Source organism: Cygnus olor, chromosome 2 (genome assembly GCF_009769625.2).
Source record: "Cygnus olor isolate bCygOlo1 chromosome 2, bCygOlo1.pri.v2, whole genome shotgun sequence".
Lineage (NCBI taxonomy): Eukaryota > Metazoa > Chordata > Aves > Anseriformes > Anatidae > Cygnus > Cygnus olor.
Genome location: NC_049170.1, coordinates 92,063,692 through 92,088,438, shown reverse-complemented (window position 1 = coordinate 92,088,438; position 24,747 = coordinate 92,063,692). Strand labels below are relative to the sequence as shown.

The following is a 24,747-nucleotide window of genomic DNA, read 5'->3' as shown; positions in this document are numbered from 1 at the left end:
TGAGGGAAGATGGATTTAGTGGGTGAAGAAGGCATTGTAAATACAAGCTGCAATACAGGTAGTGTAACTGCACCACTACGTGACAATTGCCTTGTAAAAAACAATTTAGCTGGTCAAGTAAGATCCTAATGCTTCCTGTTGATTTCAAGCTGGCGGTAGTTATCTAAATACGCTGTTATAAAGAACTGATATCAAAGAAGAGCCATATGGGGAACGTAAAGTGGAGTTAGTTGTAACACCAACTGTGGGTCAGTTTCAGAAGTTTTCCTTTTCTCTGGCTATATGCAGGAGGTGCTGTCGAGGAATTCCTAATCTTGCATATCAGGGTCCAAAAGGCTGTCAGTGGTCTGCTTCATGCAGAACTGATCTTGCAATTGATCACCCGGTCTTGGGTGAGCTTTTGTGCTTTGTGATGGACGCAGCGCTTAGTGAAGGATATCAATGATACTGTCACTCTACTATTTCAGTATTGAATAGATCTTTAGTTACTTAAAAGAGGGGAAAAATTCCCACAAAGATTCAGGTAATGTCTTTTCTGTCTTGAATTGTATTAGAATAACAGTTATAATTCAGTTTTAACTTCAGATTTGGTGGTTTAATACCCATAAAGACATTCACTGCACCATTACACTGGGTCCATAATTGCCTATGCCACATAGCACAATGCACTTAAAACTCAAAGCCCTCTCTGGAGCACAGAAATCTTGAGGAAACAGCCAAGTACCACACCCTAGAAACCTGGTGCAGTTGACATGAACTTGGAATATCGAGGTGAGTTTTAGAAATGCATAGTTGACCAGTTGGGGCTAGATTCTTTACAACAGGAAATAAATTTATATGGACATTAGATATATAAATTTACATGTAGAGAGTAAAAAAATTGATTTGGAAAGATGCTTAATGGAAGTGCATGGATGCCGCAGTGTATCAGACACCAATTTATAAAACTTGCATTTCTAATTAAAAGATACGTTATCTCTAAAATTAATGTCTGTACAAGACATATATTAAGAGTATGGGAGTATTAAAATAAGCAGATGTTTTATTTAGTAAAGCACATGATACTTTCATATCTCCTACTGAAAAAATGGAAATGCAGCAGAGTCTTGTTCCTACAAAATCCCCCATCAGTGCTGCATTCTGCATTCCACTGCCTTTGTGTCCTCTCCTGTTTGTCCTTCTCCTCTGTTAGGATGTTGCTATATATGTGATGTGTATTGATTTCTTCCCAGCATATTTCTATATATTTCTATACTATGGTTTATGTGTTGTTTTTTGTTGTTGTTGTTTTGTTCTTTCTTTTATATATATATATATATATATATATATATATGAGATTAAAGATCATTAATCAAAGAGTGTAAATTTTCAGACAGATATTGTCTGCTCCTGGTCTCCCTGTATTTGTACCAGAATTTCATCTGTGAGAGCAGAACCTGGCATTTGCAGGTCTTGAAATTTCCATTATATGTTATTGCATCAGTCCTCGTATCCAAGCTGCTCTCCAGAATTCAAGGGTACTCCCAGTCTAAGGACAAAAAGACAAATAGAGAGGTGAGCGGTCAGTTTTTGTTGGTCGCCTTGATTCATTGCGTACTTTGTATCAGAGAGGTGCTGCAGAGGCTTCACATGGATGTGAAAAGACTGTCACTGAGCTCAGGAAGACCATACTGCAAGGAGTGCTGCATAGCAAAGAGCACCGATACGAGAGTTGATAAATGGCTAGACAACATAATATATTTGCAGAGCAGAAGGCTAGCGGTTGCTTGACATGGAGATGATATTTAGGAAGTAGGATGCTGAGCTCTCAAATGTCTCAGGTTTTTATAATAGGCTGTCTTGGCCCAAGGCACAAGAATATTCAGTGCAGATGCTCTCCTTTATCTGACACTAGAATGTTCTTAAGATGTTTTTTGTTTGTTTTTCAATATCTTACTGAACTTAGATTTTTTTTCCAGTCCCATTTTTAAGTTTCTTCTTATAAATATGTCAGCTTGGGGTTGGTATATATTTTTTTTCTCTTCTTAAGTTAATAGTGCTGATAGTATTGCCCTGTCTGCATAGTGATCTGTACACAAACAAGTTGGATGCAGTCACAGGCTGGTTCCTATCACGTTTGTTAGGAGAAGGAGATGTGGCTTGTGGAGGTGTTATGGAAAAGGTGGGCTCAAGAGCTGAAGGTGTGGGAAAGGGATGTCAGAGTCATGGAGAAGCGGGCATATGGTAGAGCAGGGAGGCATAGAGACAGGCCGCAAAGCAGTGAAAAGTCAGACTTCATTAGTTTCATTGCTCATGAGGCAAGTCGTTACGCTCCTGGAAGTGTTCTTGGCAGCTCAGGTAGGTCCTGTGCAGTGGTTCTCTTTGCCCCTTCACCTTCCTTCTGCCACGTAGAAGCGATATGACCCTGGGCAGGCAGATGTTGTAAGACAGGCATGCAGGAAAGTGTTAAGTTGCCTTTTTCGTTTCTGGTCTGTGAAATACAGATGTAAAATTGGAAGGCAGGTCTGGGAGAGAAATCTTCTCCCGATGCTGTTTTGTTTCCCTCCCTTGCTTTCAAGATTTTTCTGACTCACTTCTCCTCTCTTATAGTAGCCAGGGGAATACGCCTTTTAGAAGAGAAGTAAAAAGATGTGCTTTCTGCGCTCATTCAGGCTAGTCCCTGGAGCAACAGGACCTAAAATCCTTTTAAAAAAGGAAGTGAGGAACATGACTGGACAGCATTTTTGTCAGTTGTGGTCCTCTTTAAGGAGAGAGAGATGTAAGGGTATGATCTTTTAGTGGCATGGTTAACTGGGGAAGGACAGTTACACAACTAAACTTCTTCTGGCATTGTGTAGAATAATGTCCTAATTTAAAATTTGGAAAGATGACAGGAAGCTCATTTGAACAAGTATTCATTAATTAAACTAACGTTGTGTGAATTCATTTCATTAATGCACAATTACACGTCAAATATCACTGTTTGTACCCATTTTCAAACTTCTTAACAGGTCAAGTAAAGTTGTACCATCATCACAAGGTTTGTCCTGTAATTCCTTCCAAAGGAAGAAATTGAGGCCCAGGATTTTCCACTTTCCTATGTCCATGCCACACAGTGCATTGAAGTTGCCGTAACTCAGTGATTTGGAGCTGAGACACAGACACAGACACAGATTTCTAGGTTGGAAGAGACCTCAAGATCATCGAGTCCAACCTCCGACCTAACACTAAGCACTCCACTAAACCATATCGCTAAGCTCTACATCTAAACGTCTTTTAAAGACCTCCAGGGATGGTGACTCCACCACCTCCCTGGGCAGCCCGTTCCAATGCTTAATAACCCTTTCAGTAAAGAAGTACTTCCTAACATCCAACCTAAAACTCCCCTGTCGCAACTTTCGCCCATTCCCCCTCGTCCTGTCACCAGGCACGAGGGAGAACAGACCAATCCCCACCTCACTACAGCCTCCTTTAAGGTAACTGTAGAGAGCGATAAGGTCGCCCCTGAGCCTCCTCTTCTCCAGGCTGAACAAGCCCAGCTCCCTCAGCCGCTCCTCGTAAGACTTGTTCTCCAGACCCCTCACCAGCTTGGTCGCCCTTCTCTGGACTCGCTCGAGCACGTCCATGTCCTTCTTGTAGCGAGGGGCCCAAAACTGAACACAGTACTCGAGGTGCGGCCTCACCAGAGCCGAGTACAGGGGGACAAGCACTTCCCTAGACCTGCTGGCCACACTGCTTCTTATACAGGCCAGGATGCTGTTGGCCTTCTTGGCCACCTGAGCACACTGCTGGCTCATATTCAGCTGACTATCAACCAGTACTCCCAGGTCCTTCTCTGCCAGGCAGCTTTCCAGCAACTCATCTCCCAGCCTGTAGCGCTGCTTGGGGTTGTTGCGCCCCAGGTGCAGGACCCGGCACTTGGCCTTGTTGAACTTCATACAGTTGACCTCAGCCATGATGCCACTGATGGGATCAGTGGTGTGTAGAAATGTTGCCTTCCTATTTAAAAAAAAAAAAAAAAGGATTTTCTATTACCATTGAGTAAAATGTCCTGATGATCTATGCTAATTTGTATATCTGCCTATAATTTCTTTTAAGGTAAATTTTAGAGTTGTCACAAAACAAGGTGTTACACAGCTGCTCTGCAGCAGTGAGCAACATTTTTGAGTCCTGTTGTCAGCTTTGATCCATCACATGCTAGGAAAATGCTCATTGGCTTTACTTCCAGATTTAATCAATCTTGGAGCATGTAAGCTCAATGAGTGGAGTGGGAGACTTTGCTTAATACCCTGTCTGATCTCAGCTGTGATGGACAACGGGCTTTGATAATGCATGTTGCCTTCTGATGAGACTGGATAAAAGCAGGTAAATAAAAGTGGCTAACTAGCAAAAACAGCTTGCTCAATGGACTGAACAGAGCAAAATTAAAGACTGCATAACAAAAAGGAGCCTTTGCAGCCACAGACACGTTTTCCCCTCCCTCCCATAAACGTGCTGTTACGTACAGTTGGATGAGTAGATGCTCAGACAAAACTGTACATAGATTATTGCACTCTTGTTACATGATCATAGGGTTTGTGTTCCCAGACAAATCAGACATTTGATTAACAAATAGCAGCTTTTAAATGCTTTCTCTTAAGCACGTGCAAGTTGTGGAAGTAACGTATCGTGGCCTGAGGGTGGTCGTGACGTGCAGCAATATGATGCTAGTCCTCTTCGTACCACCTTGTCATGGATGCTTAGTGACAGGTACAATGCTGCAGAGACAGCCCGATGATACAAATGCAGGATGACTGGCTGTCCTTCTAAAAGGGCTATAATTTATTACTGCTGCAGGCCAAGAAAACCACACACCATTTAAATTCATTAGAAGTGAATTGGGAAACCCACGTTATGTAAGAAATTAAAAACTACATAAGATGTGTTTTGTGAGCATAAAATTCTCTGCATGAGACCTTAAAGATGCAAAAATACCCTCTAAGGGATGGCCGCAGAGGCGTACTTTGAAGATAAAATAAGGAAACCAAAAGAGCATTGTGGCTGCACTGCTCCACAGGTGACTTGCCTCGCGTCCTGGGTCAACGCAGTCCGTGTGCATGGGGCCTCACAAACTCTTCTCCAGTCTGTTGCTCCCAATTGTTTGTGATTTGACTGAGATGTATGCCCATGCCAGCTTTTTCTGGTAATAAAATTAAGCCCTCTGTTTTAAGGATTGTCTAGTTAATGTTTGATCAGTGAACTGCCTCAGTGTTTCTCCTAACTCATGAGCAGCAGAAATGTAGAAGAAAGAGAGAAAAATTATGACAGTTGTAATGGGAAAATTATTTGCTGTGTATATTAAATAACTCCAAAAGTCATCCTAACTGGCAAAGCTGGGGTCTTTGAGAGAATCTTATTTATAATTTTTCATGGAAGTTCTCTTGGATGTGAGTCTTAGCAAAACTGTAGCTGTAAATCAGTCATTTGTCAGGAAAATAAATTGCTGATTTTGGTGGAACTACTCCAAGTTCATGCTCAGGTGAAACACTCTAAGGATGAATTTGACTAAAAAGTCATGGCAAAAGAAGTTACATCTGTCCTTGATCCTTCAGAGTTGCTTTGAGAGTAGCGGAGTAACTTTTCAAATGCTCAGCAAATAATTTGTTTTTCTTCTGCAGAGTAAACCTGGAGCAAAGGCTTTGGTTTTGGAATTAAGCAGAGATTTAGGTTTTCATTGATTAGAATGAAAAGCTCTTGATGTGCTCACACCTCTCTGATGGCTCTACAGTGTTGAAGGGATTACCGTGCGTGGAAATGGTTCTCCTATGAACAAACCACTGTAACTGCAACATAAAGGGAACACGTTCCTTAGGAAGCACCCTTTTCTGTTCTTTCTGTTCCTAACATCGTTTGATGCTATGGTACATTTTCCTTGAGAATGACTGATGGTGAGCGCTGATTCCCACTTCAGCTGCATTCTTTAAAGCCTCTCTGTAAAACACTGAGCCAAAGGAAGAAGGTGAGCATGAGTGAGAGGAAAGGAGATAGATGTCTAAGGACAGAAAGTAAGCTTCTTTAATATTCCTTTTCATGCCACAAAGAGCTATTTCAATAGTAACTTCCTTAGCTTATTGTCAAGTTTGGTTTTAAACCTTCTGTCTTCTATTCCTTTAGAGGCCTAGGGTTTTTCATAAGGAAAATAGAATTTAGAGTGATCTAATCTAGGTGATGAACTACTGCCTGGAAAGAAGCCAGACTTCTAGCAGTAAGGAGGGAAGTAATGACAATTTTGTTAGGAGCTGTCTTACGCTCAGGCTTGGGGAAGCTCATCTGCAGAGCACTGAAAGCGTCGCAGAGCTGTGGAGCCAGGACGGGCTGCTCGTGTGCACCTCCACGGACCCAGCTGCACCCTGGAAGAGATCTGGGGGTAGAAGACGACAAAGCATTCCTGTGGCATGGAGGGAAGCCTCCTTGGGATATAGACTCAATGGGGAAAAAAAAAAAAAAAAAACAAACCAACCCCAGGTTTTCAATATCAGCTTTCCCAAAGGGTGGCTCTAGTCCAGTGAAATGCTCTCTCCCTTATAACTCAAGCCAGCCCTACTGGTTATCCTTAAAAGTCTGCAGTAGTATGAGATTGAGTACTTCAGGAACTATGAAAAAATATAAAGCCTGGTGGGTTACACCAATACTTTTTTCTACTGAGTTTTCTTTCCAGATGTTTTTTATCTACTAAGGTCTGGGATAAACTCCCCCCCTCACTCCCCTTCAGAAGTGTCAGATTTAAAAATACCAGCCTTCACCGGGGCATTTTTATTCTGATTAGCTGTAATGAATGGTATAGCCGGCTTTTTAGCTCATGGGAGCTAAAGCTACCCATTAAAAAAGAGTTATGAAAACCTCTGTTCCTTTAAACGCATGGGCTGTTGGAGAGTTCACAGTGTGTAACGCTGGTCTGGAAGCACTTTGTCGATACTCCTGGCTTTGCATCACTGAGCGTGGCAGCTCCTGAGAGATTAAGTAGCTGGTACCATCAGAACTTTAATCAGTTTTTCTTCCATTTCTGCAAGTACAGAAAAGAATGGGTGTGCTTGTGAAGTGTCATGAGGATTACACTGCAATGCTTTCTGGATAAACTTCAGTGCCTTTGAAGTGGGGGGAACACAGCAGCAAATAATCTCATGACAGCTGTCATGTTTCCAAAAGTGTCGGATCAGATCGTCAAACCTTAACACTCAATACCGTATGGGTACATCCAGCATCTACTATCAGCCACTGCTGCTTCTGCTTCCTTCTGTTCTGGTGGTAGAAATGTGATTGTCTTCCGAACCTGTCCCGTGGCAGGTAATTCACAATGATCCACTTCTGTTTTTTGTATTTCAGTGTTAAATGTAAAATTGCTTATAATCACAGCATCACAGAATGGCTGAGGTTGGCAGGGACCTCTGGCGGTTATCTGGTCCAACACCCCACTGAAGCAGATCCTCTTAGGGCAAGGTGTCTCTCCACTAAATAATCATTACAATGGCCACATATATAAATATAAACATATATATAAATAAATGGGTGTATATATAAATTCAAGCATATTAGTCTGAGCAGAAGGAATAAGGAAGAAAAGGAAGACAACCAACAATCATGAGAAGGCCTCACTAGTGACTTAGCCTTTCTTTGGTCAAGGTTGCTGTGCTTTTCTTACTGACTTGATGAAGAGCAAGTTTGGACTTCAGCAGAAATTAGTATCTTACACAGGTAAAACTTGCTTATTTCCTGCTAGGTTTGTCTCAGGTACCTGGCATCTTCTAAATAAATGCTTAGGAAATGTTTCTTAATATTCAGTATCACCATCTCCTGATTTTTATTGCAAGTCTTCCAGTACTGTCTATTTTCTGGAGTGTGATCTCTCTAATATACATAGATGCATGGAGCTGGGAAAAAACAACAGGATCCCCAGAGGCTGCACCTCACTTCCTCCAGAACAAAAACCAAGCAGATATATAAAAAGCACCCCTGTTCTGTTGACTTTCAAAAAAATAAAAATCCTCAAATTAAGCTGTATTAAACTCTTCTTTTGTCTGTTGTATGTGCCAAGAACAATACTGACTAGGAATAAACATTTGTTTGAATTCAGAGCGTAAGAGTGAATGCATTAAGCAGAGGCTCTCGTTTCTTGATTGATACCTCAGCACACTGCTATAGTGTACATTTGTCAACAGTAAAAGCATTATGCCGATATAACTAAATGTCACAACATTAAAGTAATTTGGAAGATGATACAGGGTATTAAGAGGAAAACAAAACCTTGTGATATTGCTTGTAAACAGATGCAAGCACGGGGGATAAAACAATACAAACCCCTAGCCCTTCAGGAGCTTTCGGCAGCAGCTCATTTCAAAGTGTGTCAAAGGAGGTCCGTATTATTGCACCCATTTTTTTTATGGAGGACAATGCATAGATGCAGTGTGATCGTTCCAAACAATTGGAGCGGTTGAAAATCAGTCAGGTGCAGTAGATGACATTGCTTCCCTCTTGAATTTGTGTCCCTGCAGTGGGCAAGCTCAGAACTCATGCAAGCAGACAAATTACAAATATTAGCAAAACATGTTTGCTCGTGCTCTCTGCCCATTATACTGCTATTAATGCTATGTGTTAGGGGCTAATTTTTTGGTTTACATTATCAAAACCAAAAAAAACCTTTTTAATCTTTTGCTTGAGGTGATCAAGACATGCTTTCTTTTGCCTTCTCTCTGTAACTTTTTTTTTTCCTGTTGTGTTTTATTCTGGCTGTGGTGGAGCTGAATCGCAGCTGGCAGTTCAGCACCTCAGTCTGACGGCGGAGGTGCATGGCCAGTCCACTCTGCACAGGTTTGAGTTCCAGTCCGCCCCCAGGATCCAGAGCAGGGAAAGGACATTCTTCTTTCCTCGTGTTTTGTGGTATGTTTTGCCATAATTTTGTTACTGAGAAGCATAACTTTCGGGGAAGGTTGTCATTCCATATAGGAGGTGATTCTTGAATTGTTCTCCAGGGACTTTGAAGTCATCGTGTTGCTTTTGCACAGTGCTGGTTAAAAAAACTATTTCTTTGATAAGCAACAGCAACAAACATAGAATTGAATAATATGAGTGACTGTGGCTTCGTAAGAGGAAAGATTGCAGGGTCTTAATGGCACTTGATTTTTTTTTTATTTGTTGTTATTACATGTCTGTGGTTAAAATTACTAAAGGAATGAAATCCAGTTTTCCTTTTTTTCAGAGAACTGGTGTGAGGGATACAGGGAGGTATATCTGTGGAAATATGTGCTTTTATATTGGAAAGAGCCAGTACTTCAAGGGTGACTATCCATAAATCAGGGTAATTTGACACCATTGATGGCACTTGAAGTTCTCTAAAGACAGTATCAGGAGAATTTGAGTTTCTGCTTTTTATATGATGATTCCTTTAGAAGGAATATTTCCAGGGAAATTTCACAATGTAGCTTAATGTCACTGTATATATTATCCTTGTGAGGTTCCCTGGAGGAAGTGGCATTGTGTGCATGTCTGTGGTATATTTGGGGCAGATTCTTGCTTTCCTGAAAAAGTGCAGGGAATAGGCTTGGAGCTGATTTATGAGAAGTGTTAAATTCTGTTGTTAATTCCTCAGCCACTGCTAAGGATACCCTTCTTGCCCCCAAAGAGAGTAGTTGGAGCTGCAGCCTTCTCCCAAGAGGTATCAAGCTTGTAGGGGCAGGTGAAGCAAAGCTTTTCTCCTGTGATGCCACCGACAAAGAGGAACACAGTGTCCAACAGTGGTGGGAATATATTCTGGAATATGGAGGTCTTTGCTGGGCTTTGCAGAGAGCTGCTTCTGGTTTTGGAAGAACAAGGTTGTGCCACGTGCCAGCAAGACAACGTTGCTTCGTAACGTCAGACCTCAGCTGAATTTTACCCTTCATGAGCAGAAATAATTCAACCAAACGTTCAGAACATCGAGTGTTCAAAACACGTGAAGATGAAGAGGTGTCTTCTCTGCCAAGGAGGAAGGGACAGTGGCTACAGAGTGTGCCTCTCCTTCAGGTGCAGGGGAATCTTGGCACAATGTCCTTCCTGATGGGCGATGCAATCTGCTGTAGCTTCATCCCTGAACTTTTCAGAGTATGAACTGTTAATAGGTTGATTATGGGATGGATATAGAGAAAAGTTTACGCTTAATGCTGTACCTTTCTGTGCTCCACTGGGAACCTTTACTAAGCATTTTAGGAGGTGGTTTTGATATGTTTAGGTGATGCACTTTTACTTCTCCTGTGTGATCCTTCTGGTGAAAAATGTTCTTGTAGTTTTGCCAAATATAAACAGGAACTACAAATGAATTTCACCTTAATGACAAATAAGTAGCTTTGAAATGCAAGTGCTAAGAACCAAACATACAATTGTTGCCTTAAATGTACTTGCTGTGGGGAAGTATGGTAATGTTACGCCTGAAAGCACAAATTCCACAAAAAGTAGACATTTTCAGGATATTATAAGAGCTCATTACAGAAACTCAGTAGTATTCTGTCATGTTACTTCTAGTTACAGTTTTTAGACTAGCGAACATGAGGAAGTATTTGAAAATTAACAGCACATAAAATAGCTCTGAGGTATTAGCAAATGACTATTACTTTTCCATTTATGATAATACTGTTCGTTATTAATTTGGTCATTCATTGTCATGAATAACGTTCACCTCACTTAAAATTCCTCTCCATCCTCACTTCATGCTACAGATTTAGTTGCTTGCATAACTCTTTATCTGCCATCTGATTTGTTTTTGCCCATGTAAAGCATAGGAGTGGTTAGCTGTCTCTGCTTTGCTCTGCACCAGTAGAGGTGGTCTCTGAAGAGTGGACTGGGAATTGTCTGCAACTCCAGTACCAGCGTACTTCTGAGAGCTATGGAGGCTCCAGGTGTGAAATCGCTACTCAGATCCAATCCTACAGCCAGTTCTGAAGGCTGAGTATGCTCTGTGTGTTTTTATCTGGGTAGTATTTTCTAGATAGTATTTATTGTGTCATAAACTGACTGAGAGACACAGTAGGCATGCTGGGTCTGATTTTGTGATTTATTCAAGTACAGCAAGACTATACATTTTATAGGTGAAGGCCTTGATTTTTAAAGGCATAATATGTTCTTAGCTGCCTTGAGGCAAAACACAATAGCTGATGTTTCAGCAGAGTTGTGATTTTAAGCTCAGAGTTCAGAGATCAGGGAAACCAGGGAGTGTTTGTTTTTTCATGTATAATCTTTTTTTTTCACTTTCCAAGCTAGTATAGTGTTAATGAGGCCATTTGTATTTAGTGCTTTGAATAATTGATGGTGAAATTATAATTCTCTTTCATTTTTAATGTCATTAGTATTGGAAGAAGCCTTTTAATTGAGAGGAATTACAGCAGATACATGATTTAGTGAAGTGTAGCAAAATATTCTTTAGGTGTATATATATCAAATTGGGGTGAAGTTGTAACTGCTTTAATGTTGGGTCTGTAAAATGAGAGGAGCAACTGCAAAATTCATTTTTATAGGGCAAAGGTCGTTACCAAATACGAAAAACTGTATATTATGTCAGTAGTGTTAGTCTATTATTGGGTTCATGATACTCAGATATTTGTGAGTATTAGTGTAAATTGGATTAACTTCACAGGTACCCCAGATCCTACCTTTATTTAAACACAGAGCACCCCTATAAGTAAAGTGAAATTGCAAAGGAAAAGAGTAGTTAACTGAATGGACTGGCACTGAGCTAACCAGCATTAGAACTCAAGTCCCATGCATTGAAATTCTCTGTTGAATGGAAATTTATTCAAATTACAAGTGTTTCCACTGACCTTCAAAGATATCCAGTGGTAACAAGGGTTAACGAGGCGCTTTAGATTATTTTAGTTATCTTTGTTTATCTTGGTCTGTCCCCCACCCTGATGGGACTTAAGGTGGAGTATCTTTTCTTTCTTCAACAGATAAAAACCTTGTTGTCACCTCCCCCCCCCCCCCCCCCAAAAAAAAAGGTTGATATGTTAGCAAGAGATGGTATTGTTTTCACTGAGTGTTGATGCTGTTCTGTAGATACTAATTTTGATGGAAAAACAAGAAAATGAAATAGAAGCCTTTTCCTTTGGAGGTGCTGAAAGGACAAATCTCCGTTCTTCATTTCTTCCTTAAATCTTTCAAAGGCTTATTTAGAAAATGTGGTAAGAATGCATTGTATTATTTCTACTAGAAGGTATTTATTGTCTTTATTTTCTGAAAGATACAAAAGTATCCCATTGACTATTAAAAAAAAAAAAAAGTCATCCTTTTATTTGTTTTGAAAATGAAACAGGAAAAGAGATTTCTGTTTAAAGCAATTCCAGTCTTGGTGCACTGTGCCATGATACTGAATAGTATTTTGATTTTTTGATAACGTGGTAATTTATGGAAGCTAAGTGGTACATGGAACGAATGAGACTTAGTGCCTGTCGGTGCAGTCTGTCATGTGAGCAAACAATTACAATATTTAGGTTACTGAGGGAAAGTAGCTGGGGTTACTGTATTAGTTTCAACATGGTCTCTCTTAATTTACACGAAAGCATGTGAGACTGAAAGCATATGTAGTGACTTTTAGGTTATTACTTGGCCAAAAATATCAGAAGGTACAGTTAGAGGAACAGTGGAGAAGACAAGGTGGAAAAGAGCTGTAAAGGAAGATGTCTCCAGAGTCACCTGTGCTTTTCCTCATGTTCTGCTGCAAGAAGGAACGTGAAAACAAGTGATTACCATTATAAGGTGTTACTTGTGTACATATACTCATGTACCCTTCTCAATATGATACGCACATACTCGTGCATATATTTGCTTGGAGGAGACACCCAGTCACCTGGCGTCTTGAATACCCTTCTGGAGCAACTTTTTGTGTGACGTAACTGACTGTTGTGTGCTGATTTATGTCATTTGAGACTGCAGCTCTATGTTGTGCATATCCTACTCCTTTTGTTGATGTATTATTAGAAAGATTGAACTTCTCGAATTGATACCTGGACATCTAGAGAGTGTGTGCATACCCCAGAGACTGCAGAAGACCCCAGAGACTGTAGGTGCTGTAAAGGGAGGCAGCAATATAAGCAGCCCAGCACATTTTACTCAAGAAAGCAAGCTCTCTTTTGTTTCAAAGGTCGTTTAAGCTTCTGTGCAGATCATAGCCCAGCTCTTTAACTTGGCCCACAACCAAGAAGGTAATCAGTGCGGTATGTTTAGGAAGTGCTGATTATAGCGTATTTGTTAATGGTTTAACTCATACAGAGTCCAGCAGAGCCTCGTAAATAATTCAGAGGCTCTGAATTGGACCCCGTTGCATATTCTCACATTTGAAAGGAATCTCCTTTGTTCCATAGAGGTAAGATCTCTGTGACCTGAAGGCAAAGTTCTGCTTTGGTTATTCATTGTAATACAATTGGAAACTCAAACAGACTTCACTTGGATTCCTTTTCAGTCACTGGCCTTTGGAAAAGGTATTTTTGTCCTGTTGCAGCCAGAGAACTGCAGAGAACACTAACGAATCAGATACTGCCAACAAATTGCAAGCATCAGGTGGTGTGGTTTGAGGGAAAAAAAATGGCAGTTTTACATTCAGGCCATTCCTGACAGCCCCCGCATGTTAGCCTGCCCTTGCTTTTGAGAAAGCTTATTTTTACTCATACCTTTTGCTCTTTAGGATACTGGCAGCACAAAACATGATCGTGTCTGCATCCAATGAAAGGTGATGCCACTGGAAAAGCTACAGACTCCTTCTGAAAAGCTGTATGACAGCAACCAGCAGAGCATTTGTGTCGTCCAAAGTTAGATTGAAAGAAATGGCCAAACCTCCCAACGCTGTGCGTCACATGAAAAGTCACTTAAAAAGAGGGCCAAAAGTACGTGCTTGTGTCAGCAGTGATTTTTAGTTTTCTTTTTGTTAACTATAATACGCTGGACTTCACTGAAGTTAAAAAAAAAAAAAGATATATGGGGTATATAGAAGCTTCATGCTGTTCTTAGTAAAAGCAGTCCTGTGTTAAGATCTGCGTTAAGTAGATTTTCTCTTTTTCTCTTAGATATTGCTGTGTGCAGGGCTAGTCATTAGGAAGCTGTTGTTTCATTACTTTTGTCAGAAGCAGTTAATAAATCTGTACCATTGTCATACTATTTCAGTATTATTAAAAACTGTGTTTTACTAACACATTGGTTTTTGATGAATGTACTTTTTCATTCTTACCACATTCCTGGAAGTGATTGTTGAAGACTTTGAATCTATGCTTGGGAGCGCACCTAATTAACGGAAAATAAGCTGTAGAAACTAATTTAGGCCAAATATCAGAATGTATTAACATTTATGCCAATGTATAATTGCATTCCTATTAAATTATTGACAGAAGCCTATTCATGTCTGTTAGATCTTTATTTTTTTCATGGGAAAAATGGTATCTTCCAGTTAGGTGATGCTTTTTGTACTGAAGCATTACATCATTTCTGGAGGTGTTAGAAAATTAGTCAGCCAAGAAAAAATTTACAAAATATTTTTCTTCTTCAAAAAAAAAGTAATATAAGAAAAAAAATGTATTTAATGAGCTGTATTATTGAAGTCTATCTAACGCAGCCTATGAACTTCGGTAAAGTAATTGAGCGTAATCTTATCATTTAGATTGGTCTCTCTGTAGTTGAATAAGCAAAGAAGTTTTACTTGAAATAGCAGCTCGGATCAAATTATTATAAAGTGAAAGTAAAACTGACTTGCCCTCCGGGGAATAAGTGCCAAAAGATTTTATGATGGAAAAATGTTTAGTTTAACCCCATGCATGCAATAGAAAAGCTTATACGTATTTTCTCATAGTTGCTTTGTATTTCCCTAATAAAACACCAGTATTTCTATGTCCTATTAAAATGAAATTCCCACTATGCATCGTATTAATCTTAAGGAGCTACTCAGAAGCAGCACTGAAACTTCTGTACTTGATGTTTTGCCACTACAGAAGGCAAACTGAAAAACAATTAGGAGCCTAAGCCAAGAGACATTGGGTGTACTAGTCAGAGGAGAGGTTTTTCCAGTAAAGTTAGGGAAGATGCCTTTGATTTTCTGAAATTCGGAGATCTTTTTCTGGGATGTGTGCTCTGCTCCCCGACCTCATGCTCTCCATACCCTAGTGCCCCCGAAGAAGGGGCTTCTGGCTGGAAGAGGTGCCACTAGGACTGGAGTGGGTGGTCAGGTTTATCGTGCGTTACAAGTAAAGGAAGCTGGCTTTTGTAGCCAGGTCAGGTGGAGATGTGCTACTGGCTTGTCAAGGGAAAAATACCCAATGAAGCACCCGATGAAGACCGGGTAATAATAGGTATTAAAGCAAAAGGATGTTGACATGGGAGTTATGAAAATACACTGACTGAAAAACCATAATTTAGGAGTTCAGATGCAGTTTCCTACTAGAAGGATGAGATTCTGATATGCCAGTCTGATTTTAGTGAGGTAGACTAATAACCTACGTGTTTTTCAGAAGGCATTAGCTTGGTTGATGAGTGCAGTTACCTGTTGTAGCAAAGGACTATTCACTGGGGGCCAGGAGAAGAACCTTTTCAGATTTCCCATGTTAGGAGAGCAGGGTTCTGGCCGATGGTCCTCACTTTCTTCATTTCATAGCCTTTGAATTTATATACAGTTCCTCTTGGTGACATGGTTATTTAGGTTTACTTTTTTTTTTTTTCTCTGAAGGATAGTCCTAATTTGTGCTTAAGGGTAATGTATGTTTGTCTTATGCTTACATCCCTGAAAATGATCTTCACTATCTGCTCCTGGCAACAGACTATTTGCTGGATTGTATAAATACATCAGTGGCTGTAATTGTGGAGAGCCTCGTTTGAAGAACTTTTACTACAGGATGACTTTATTAGAGGCTTGCAGCAGCAGCCTCTCATCTTTGCTGGAAAAAGCCGGCAGAGGGAAGTACTGTTGCGTTTGCTAAAGAGTGCATTAAAAGTCTTCTTGTCACCATGAAGAGATGGCTGCTGGAAGTCAGGTAGGGCCTGAACAGTCATGATCACCAATAAGCTGGTTTTTGCTGTCTGTCATTCGCTATTTGTTGCACTTACCAGTTCTTATGTGGGTGTTTGATAATTTGCCATGGTTGTATGTTCAACCCAAGCATATAGCTCCCAGCACCTCGTAGTGATCTCAGTATTTCTGTGTAAAGAAATGAGTTTTAAGGAAAAAAGGAGAAGTAAAAGGTTACTACTTTTTTTGTTTGTTTGTTTTTCCTGTTATTTTGAACTTGGTTTATCTTCTAATGTTTCTTGGAAGCCAGTAAAACCATTTAAAAAGCCTTCTATTTTTCAGTGAACATTTCATTTGTTGTATTTTACTGGGAATATTTAGAGTCACTAATTTGTCCTAGGTTTTGTACAAATCCAATTAGTACCGGTCACAGAGCAAGAAACAGAACTGACTAGAAAAGTCAGTTTCAAACATTATCCTGACATGTTGTTGCAAGCCTTGTGGCTGTTTTATGGGAATAATGGGAAGAAAAAGTAGTGCAGGAGATTGAAACAAGAATGTTTAAATAATGACCATTATTATAAGTGATTATTATTAAGATTCCTTAAACATTGCTTTCCACCATTATGTTTTCATCTCCAGTTGAAATTCTTAATGCCTCTTTCCTATGCAAAAAGGAATGTTTCTGTGAAAATTCCAGCAACACCAACAAAAGCATTTTCCAGTAGTAAAAGAACAGGAACCGTGTTCTCTTCCAACTCTTCTATCATTTGATCTATTGCATCAGAGACAGAGGCGGGAAGAAAGAGAGACTGAAAGATGGTAGTATATTCACTAGGGAGGTGTGAAAACGAGTTTCGGTTTGGGTTAAGCTGCAGTCATTTGAAGACTTGCATAAATATGAATCACTTGTGATTTATATTTCATCCAAAGATGATGAGATGGTGGGCTGCAGTATGTTATTCGCGTGTAGCTGAGGTACCTCTTGATTCATGCCCATGAGTAAGGCTTCAACCAGAATCTGAAACATAACCTGTTAAAGGTGCCTGCGGAAATAACAGCACTGGCTGCGATCGATATTTAATCGGCCCTCGTGGGCAGAAAGTGAACATTGGATGAAGCTGTGTATTACAGGTGGGCCCCATGGATGAAGGTGGGTGCTCGTTGATCCATTTGCTGTGGTCTCATTTAGCACAGGAGCTGGTAAATGATGAAATTTGATGGCATGTAATTTTTTTCTGCAGCTGTGAAAGATGCGTTTTGTAGGGTTGGATGTGATTTCTTAATAAATGTGAAATCCTTGCACTCACATGGACCTCAGTACCAGCAGGCTGTGAGCTGCACATAGGGGTACTCTAAACTACTTGTGTACATGGAGTACAGCCAGTGCTTACATTTCAGTAATCAGTTCTCAATTTTCAGGACTTTGGCCACCTAAAGAGCTTTTCTGGGGGTCTCTGTGGCCCCTGCTGAGGAGTACAGCAAAGATGGTATGTGACTGCAAGCCGATTTAACATTCTGAATGATTTGCTGAAGCTAATAGTGCAATGAGAACAAATAATGCAAGCCAACAGGAAGTAGAGAAAACTAATGGAATTTACTACGTATAAACATAATTGCATGTTTTGTAATCAGCCTGTCAGATCAACCCCCAAAATACATCAGCTAAGCACCGCTTTCCCACACAAGTCAGTTAGCAGCCCATAAAACATGAACACCCTTGTGCAGGTTGCTGGTGGACTGGTGCTGAGGAGCAGGGTCGCCTCGAACCTTATGGTAACTGTTCAGGCTTTCACATCAATGCTCTTGTCTGCCAAACACCAGGCTTTTGTGGTCTTATGAAGAGCTCCTGGCCCTAAGCAAGGGAAACAAAACACTGCCTTGTTGAGCAGGGCAGCAGAGCTTAGGTGAGAGGCATGTTGGCATTCAGAAAGCGTAATGTGGTTTTGATAGCTTTTGTCTAAATCGATGCCAAATAGGAACTAAAGGCATGGATAGCAAATAGTTTACAATATTCACTAAATGTTCAGAACAGAAAATATCTAGCAGAAGCCAATCTCAAGCCATGTTAGTAGGATTTTCTTTCCTTTACTTTTTAATGTACTTCATTGATGTGTTTTTTTGCAGAGCTAGGATTTTTATACAGTATGTGGGCGTGTCATTCACTGTGTCATCGTGAGATTTCAGGTGCTTTTGTCAAGGTTAGGTGCACAACCTAGTTAAAAGCTGCTTTTGGCATTTAATTTAGGAGCAACTCCGGTAGGGAGGGCTAGTTCTTATGCAGTCATTGGAAAGAGGGAGCAGCTTCTAAAGGGCACCTGGCTTAGATGGTGGGAATAACCTGAGGTAGCTGATGTGATACTTAACTACCTCCTAGCAGCTCACTGGATCCAGAGGATGGCCCACTCGCCTATAACCCCTGTAGAGCCCTCTCCTCTCTATTTTGTCACTTCTTAGTCCTTGGTTATTCCAGTTTTCTCATTTTATTTTATTTTTTTGTGTGTGTGTTGGTGTATGAAACTCTCTCATATTCATCTTTTGACAGATAAAGCTTTATTTTGCCTTCAGCTTGTTTTCATATAATCGATTTCATACTGTTTGTTGTTAATGTCGCTGTACTTAAGGTATATACTGTCTCCCTAGGGCACTGGCTGTATCTATTTCCAAGTAGTTTTGTGTATATAATCCCACTGAATTGTAATTATATCCGCCAATCAAACTTCATGATTCCGTACAGTTCCTGCCTTGTAAATACGCATTTCATTCTTCGCTAGGAAACTTCTGGCAGCATGACTGGCAGGCTGTAATGAGCTGGGGCACGGGGAACCTGCACTGACAAGGTACTGGGAATTACCTGGGAAGCCACTGCATGGCGATGTTGGTTGTGGGGACTGCAGTAGTACTGTGTTCAGTTTTAGGCCCCTCACTACAAGGACATCGAGAGCCTGGAACATATCCAGAGAAGGGCTACGAAGCTGATGAAGGGCCTGGGACACAAGTCCTGTGAGGAGCAGCTAAGGGAACTGGGGTTGTTTAGTCTGGAGAAGAGGAGGCTCAGGGGAGACCTTATTGCTCTCTACAGCTACCTGAAAGGAAGGTGTGGGGAGCTAGGGGTCAGCCTCTTCTCACAGATAACTAGTGATAGGACAAGAGGGAATGGCCTCAAGTTGTGCCAGGGGAGGTTCAGGTTGGAAATGAGGAGACATTTCTTCTCAGAAAGAGCAGTCAGGTGTTGGAACAGGTTGCCCAATTCTATGATTCTGTGGTGGAGTCACCGTCCCTGGGGGTGTTTAAGGAAAGGTTAGACGTGGTGCTTAGTGACATCGTTTAGTGGGTGACATTGGTAGTAGGGTGATCGTTGGACCTGGTGATCTTGGAGGTCTCTTCCGACCTGAATGATTCTATGATTCTGTGACTGCATTGTGAAAAGTTGAGGAGGTAGAAACAGGGCAATTTGGTCAACTGGTTATTTTTGCAAGTGATGTGCTGTCACGGCTCAGAAATGTGTAGCACCAAGAAGAACGTCAGGGGATAAAAGAGCATAATTAATGTTCAGGACACCGAAAGAGACATCATTTAGCCACCTGACAGCTGGATGACCAGGCCTGGTGTGGTGGTGGGGCAGAGAGAAGGAGAAGGCCTTATCTCCCTGCTCTGGCAGGCCACTACTCGCCTTCACCTCTGCAGCATCTGCAGGGCCCTGCACTCCACTGCATAACTCCTAGAAGATTTAATAAAGAGGTAACTGGCTAGTTCTACTCTCAAATGATGTCTTTTAGGTTCTTCAAAGCCAGGCAGAGATGCTTTTTCGGTGGCAAGTATTTTGGCTCTGAAAGATTAATCATTGCACTTTCCTTTCGCTTTAGTTTCTTTGCTGGAGGTCAGACCATATGTTTAGTCCAGTGTTCTCACTTGATGTTAAACTCTTAATTCTAAAATGTTCCAAAGTATTATTATTTTTTTACATACAAATAGGAGTATTCAGTTAAACTGAATGGTCCCCCAGCATTTCCGAGGCAACATGTGCATGTTCATGCCTGAAGTTTTGCAGAGAGTTAAGACAGGTACGCGGAGCTGGTGGATGTTTTTATCAAGACATGAATTCTAACACAAAAGGAAAAAAGGGATCTGTTTATTTTGTGGTTTTGGTGTTTTGTTGTTGTTGTGTTGGTTTTTTTTTTGAGCAGGAAAGACTGGTCCACATTTGAGAAATATGTAGAAATAATTTGCAGTATTAGCATGTGAATAGTATAGCTTATGAATGAATACTCTTGCTGAATAACTTTACATAACTAATGCCGGTACATTAAATGGTTTTCAATAGTCCTATAAAAAACCCTACTTCTGATGTGGTTTTATCAAGTAGTTGGTGCGTTATTTGATCAATGAAGTCGCTTACACATTCCAAACATAATAGTATGTAAATTAAACTCAAAGTTAATTTTACATTTTCCCCAAGTAAAGAAAACAGGTCCTAATAGGTATTATATTTTAATTTTCTTTTGGTTGATCATACTATGTATTCTTTCTCTTGTTATTTGCCATAAACAGCGTAATTTCATGGTACTGACAGGCTATATACCAAATACCATGGTGAAACAGAGGGAGCTAGATTACTCTGTATGTACCGACAAATCTCTTTCGTTAATGTGTGTTCAATAAAGTTAAAATAGCAAATGTTACTAAACTAGGGGGAAAAAAAAAAACACAATGAAAATTATTAATGTTCTTTTGTTTGCAGGCGTTTTGCATGTGCCACAACTCTTGTTTTCTTTCCTCTAAAACCACAGTTTTATTGAAATAAGACAGGAAGGAAAAATCTACAGCATAAAAATGCAATAGCAATAAAGATATTTGTTTCAGTGCAGTCTCAAATTATGGGAGCACCTTTTTCTTTTTTTTTCAGCAGTTGAGAGAGAGTATTAAATGCTGTTCTCTGTTTTCAGTTAAACAACAGCATTAAAGATAAAATAGAAGTTTAAGAATTAGTAGTTTTTCCTTCTTCAACCAAATATCCTTCCATTTTTTCGGAGTACTGTATGCAGGGGTGGGATTTTAAAAATGAGCAAGCGATTTCAAAATTATTTACGTTTAATAAAATCAGTATATTGTCCTTCTTAATTAGATACATAAAAATCAAATTTGAAAAATCATATAGGGGGACTTTATTTAGAGACCCTTTTGCTCACATTGTCTCCCATTAGCCTGCCTGGAAAGCATTGCTTCTCCTGCCAAAGGGGTAGGTTTGATGTGATCAGCCTTAGCAGGTTACTTTTTTTTTTTTCACGTGCTGTATAGCTAAGTTAGCTCTTTGATACTGTCAAGCTCCTTATGACTGGAAGGATCCAAAAACTGTAAGGTGGCATCTGCGTCCAGAGAAGCTTTGCATGGATGAGCTTGTGTGGCCCATAAGAATTGATAAACCAAATTGCATATACTTGCAATCACTTCAACTCCACGTCAGAGCCAGAGAAGTTTGCCCCCAAGCTCCCACGGCACGTTCAGGTGTCAGGTGGATAATGAGCCTCTCAGGTGGCCCCATCATGGCAATTGTATGGGCTGGTGAAGGTAAAGCTGGTCCACTGTCACAGCAAAGGTGATGCTGGTCCTCCTGGGCCACCAGATGCCCTCTGGGCATCCCTGGCCCATCTCCTGGAATGGCACCACGTGCCTGCCTCAGTCTGAAACACCTCTATCTCTGGGGCTGGGGGATGCCAAGCGATTGCCATGGCTCCTGAATGAAACTGTGAATTGTTTTTAAATGGACAGAAAGGATATTTCATGCCAGAAATTATCAAGGGAATTTTTATAATGAATGTCTTTTTTATTAGAAATGGCATGAAAATATCTTCTCTGCCAATTTTCTATATCACTGTTTCTTTTTTATAGTGTACATAGCATATTCATAAAAACAGTTGTGTGTAGACTTAAGGGTATTTCTGCTATAGTAAGGACAGTTTGGCATGACTGTGTAGGCACTTCATTGAAGTGAAGTTTCTGTGCTGGCATTTGACACGTAGACTGACTGTGGGACAGCCAGGTTTCACCACAGGACTTACAAATCTTCATTTTGACCTGTATGGTTGTATGTACTTCTTCATACTGCTTGAGAGAAACTTTCTAGGATTAAAAGAAAAAAAAAAAAGTAAAAAGCCAGAAAGTCTGTATATTTAATAAATCAGTCCAGGTTTTTTCCACCATCCTTCCCTCAAAGCACCTTAAAACACTTTTCCTTGATTAACTTCAACTCATTAAAAATCTGCTTTATACTGGACAGTATAAATGGGGGAATCATAAGGCAGGGAAGGACTTTTCTCTTTCAGAAAATAGGAGAAGGAATGGGTGTCTAGATTGGTTTTATCATTAGCAGTCTCACATCTTCACCCACTGAAACACTGCTACAGCAACATAATATATAATTATATATATTTCCAAGTGTCAAGGCTTCTTGTTTAAAGCTTAACTCAGTTTTAAATCCCCGTGGAGAGGGAAGGCCTTTAAAATACTTATTAAATTCTAATCTTAATCATATTCGTCATTATTAAAATTTGAAATAGGTTGAAATACTTAGGGTAAGTGAAATGAAAAAACTAATAAAGGGCATGCGACACACGGGAGAAATGGAAGAATAATTGCTAAAGATTAAGAAATCTAAAATGGCCAAACATGAAAAAACCTTCATTTCCAATAAGCTTTTATTTAAAAGTTTTGCAATAGCTTAATAATATAAAAGGAGACTTAAAAATGAATTGAATGTTAAGTGAAGCAGAGTGGCAAGAATATTTAAATGCATTTAAACTTAAACTAGTCCTGTGTTTGGGCTTCAAGCACGATTTTTGCCTCGTCAGTTCTTGAGATAGTTGTTTCATGTCAGTGAGGAGGCAACACTATTGTTGTTGCTATTAATAATAGTAATTATTATTATTGTGATAATAGTTTTCATAATGTGTAGTGCCTAGGAGTGACAAGGTGCTGTGGTTCAAGACACTAGTTTGTGCAGTCTTGTACAGACAGAACAAAAACATTTTTCTCTTCAAAGTGTGTAATCTAATCATGGAAGAAAGGACCTCTTAAAATATTTTGCTTTTAGTTAAAAATTAAAAAGGTGCAATCAAGATGTTGGACTTCTTTAGTACCCTTTTTTTTTTTCTCTGCTGGTGAGTGGAAGATGCCTCACTGTGAATATTGCTTGATTATTAGAACGTTTTTGAGAAGCATTTTTCAATATCCATGCAGACCTCTAAGTCAGACAGGGAAATGTCATACCCTAGGAACTTTAGGGCAATCAACTTTCTGTATGGTGTGCTTCACTGGGAACATTTGTATGGTGTACTTCACTTCTGTATGAGAAATTGGAATTAAATATTACAAAAAATTGAATCTAATAATTTTATTTTTATTTTAGGGATAACTTACCTTGACCATGCGGGTGCAACACTCTTCCCAGATAGTCTGCTTAAAGCTTTTACTGACGACCTCAGAAACAATGTTTATGGTAAGTATGAAGCAGTGCTCCATTATTTTTCCCAAGATTCCATATAAATAGATCAAAACTGGTCCTGTTTTGTTGTTGGAAGAAGTCTTCTGTGTTTTTAACACTGTTGTAGTGTGGTTGGAGGACCAGGGTCTTTACAAAGGAGTCACAATCTCTTTGTTTCATCCCCAGCTTTGTTTTTAGAGGCCAAAGGCATGTCTGTGCGGTGGGGTGCAGACAAATACGAACTCCTCTGCCTGTCATAGTGCTGATGAACCCATGCCAGCTCTGATGCCTAGTATGCCTAGTCTGTGTTCTCGTGTGTTTTGCCCAAGCCTGCCATTGTGGGTACACCCTTGATAAGCTTGGAAAGTCACTTAGAACCAGATTCATGTAAGTTTTAGCTTCAGTGATCTCAGAGCCTATGTAAAATAACAGAGAGAGAGCTCTGAGCACCTGTACAGAGTGGGACATAATGGTTCAGTTCCTTCTTCTGCTTGAGATGTTCAAACCTGATTTGCCCTCCCAGGAGAAAACGGTAACCACAGGAAGAAACACATCCTGTAGGTCATGTGGAAGGAATCAAAATTCACAGTGATGGTGAAAAGGAAAAATCAAAGGAAGGGTTTACTCTGCCCAGGGCTTAGGGGATAAGTAAATACAAAGTAGCTTGAGCACTGTTAGTTTGGTCATTTTTTCATCTCAAAATACAAGAACAACTTCTTATGCATGGACCAGAATCCAGGCCCTCCCCCCTTCTAGGTGAGTCACTGCAAGGAGCTGCAGGGGTGCTTTCACTGTCTTATGTTTTCTTTCTTCCTTAGCCTTGTGTAGTGGGTTTATGTGGCAAGGTTTTGGTAGCAGGGGGCCATAGGAGTGGCTTCTGTGAGAAGGATCTAGCAGCTGCCCCATCGTTGGTAAGGGCCCCACTGCTGACCAGAGCTGAGCCAATAAGTGATGTTGTTTTGCACCTCTGTGAGAGCATATTTAAGACAGGGAAAAAAAAATGCTGCGCCACACAGCTGCTGGGAGAGTGAGAGGAGTGAGGAACAGCCTTGCAGGCACCAAGGTCAGTGAAGAAGGAGGGGGAGAGGTGCTCCAGGTGCCGGAGCAGAAGTCCCCTGCGGCCTGTGGTGAGGACCATGGTGAAGCAGGCTGTCCCCTTGCAGCCCATGGAGTACCACGGTGGAGCAGGATTCTACGCTGCAGCCCATGGAGGAGACCACGGTGGAGCAGGTGGACCTGCACCAACAGAGACTGCGGCCTGTGGAAGACCCCTGCCGGAGCAGATTCCGGGCCGGACCTGTAG

General features: G+C 40.5%; 1 protein-coding gene across 2 annotated transcripts in view; it reads left to right on the top strand.

The window, feature by feature from the left end:
* Window positions 1-24,747, top strand: part of MOCOS (molybdenum cofactor sulfurase) — a 233,051-nt gene that overhangs the window by 5,676 nt on the left and 202,628 nt on the right. For both annotated transcript variants that reach the window (XM_040549017.1, XM_040549019.1), the window contains exon 2: window positions 23,370-23,459. In XM_040549017.1, coding sequence (XP_040404951.1) covers window positions 23,370-23,459 — 90 coding nt within the window. The remainder of the gene's footprint in view (window positions 1-23,369; window positions 23,460-24,747) is intronic.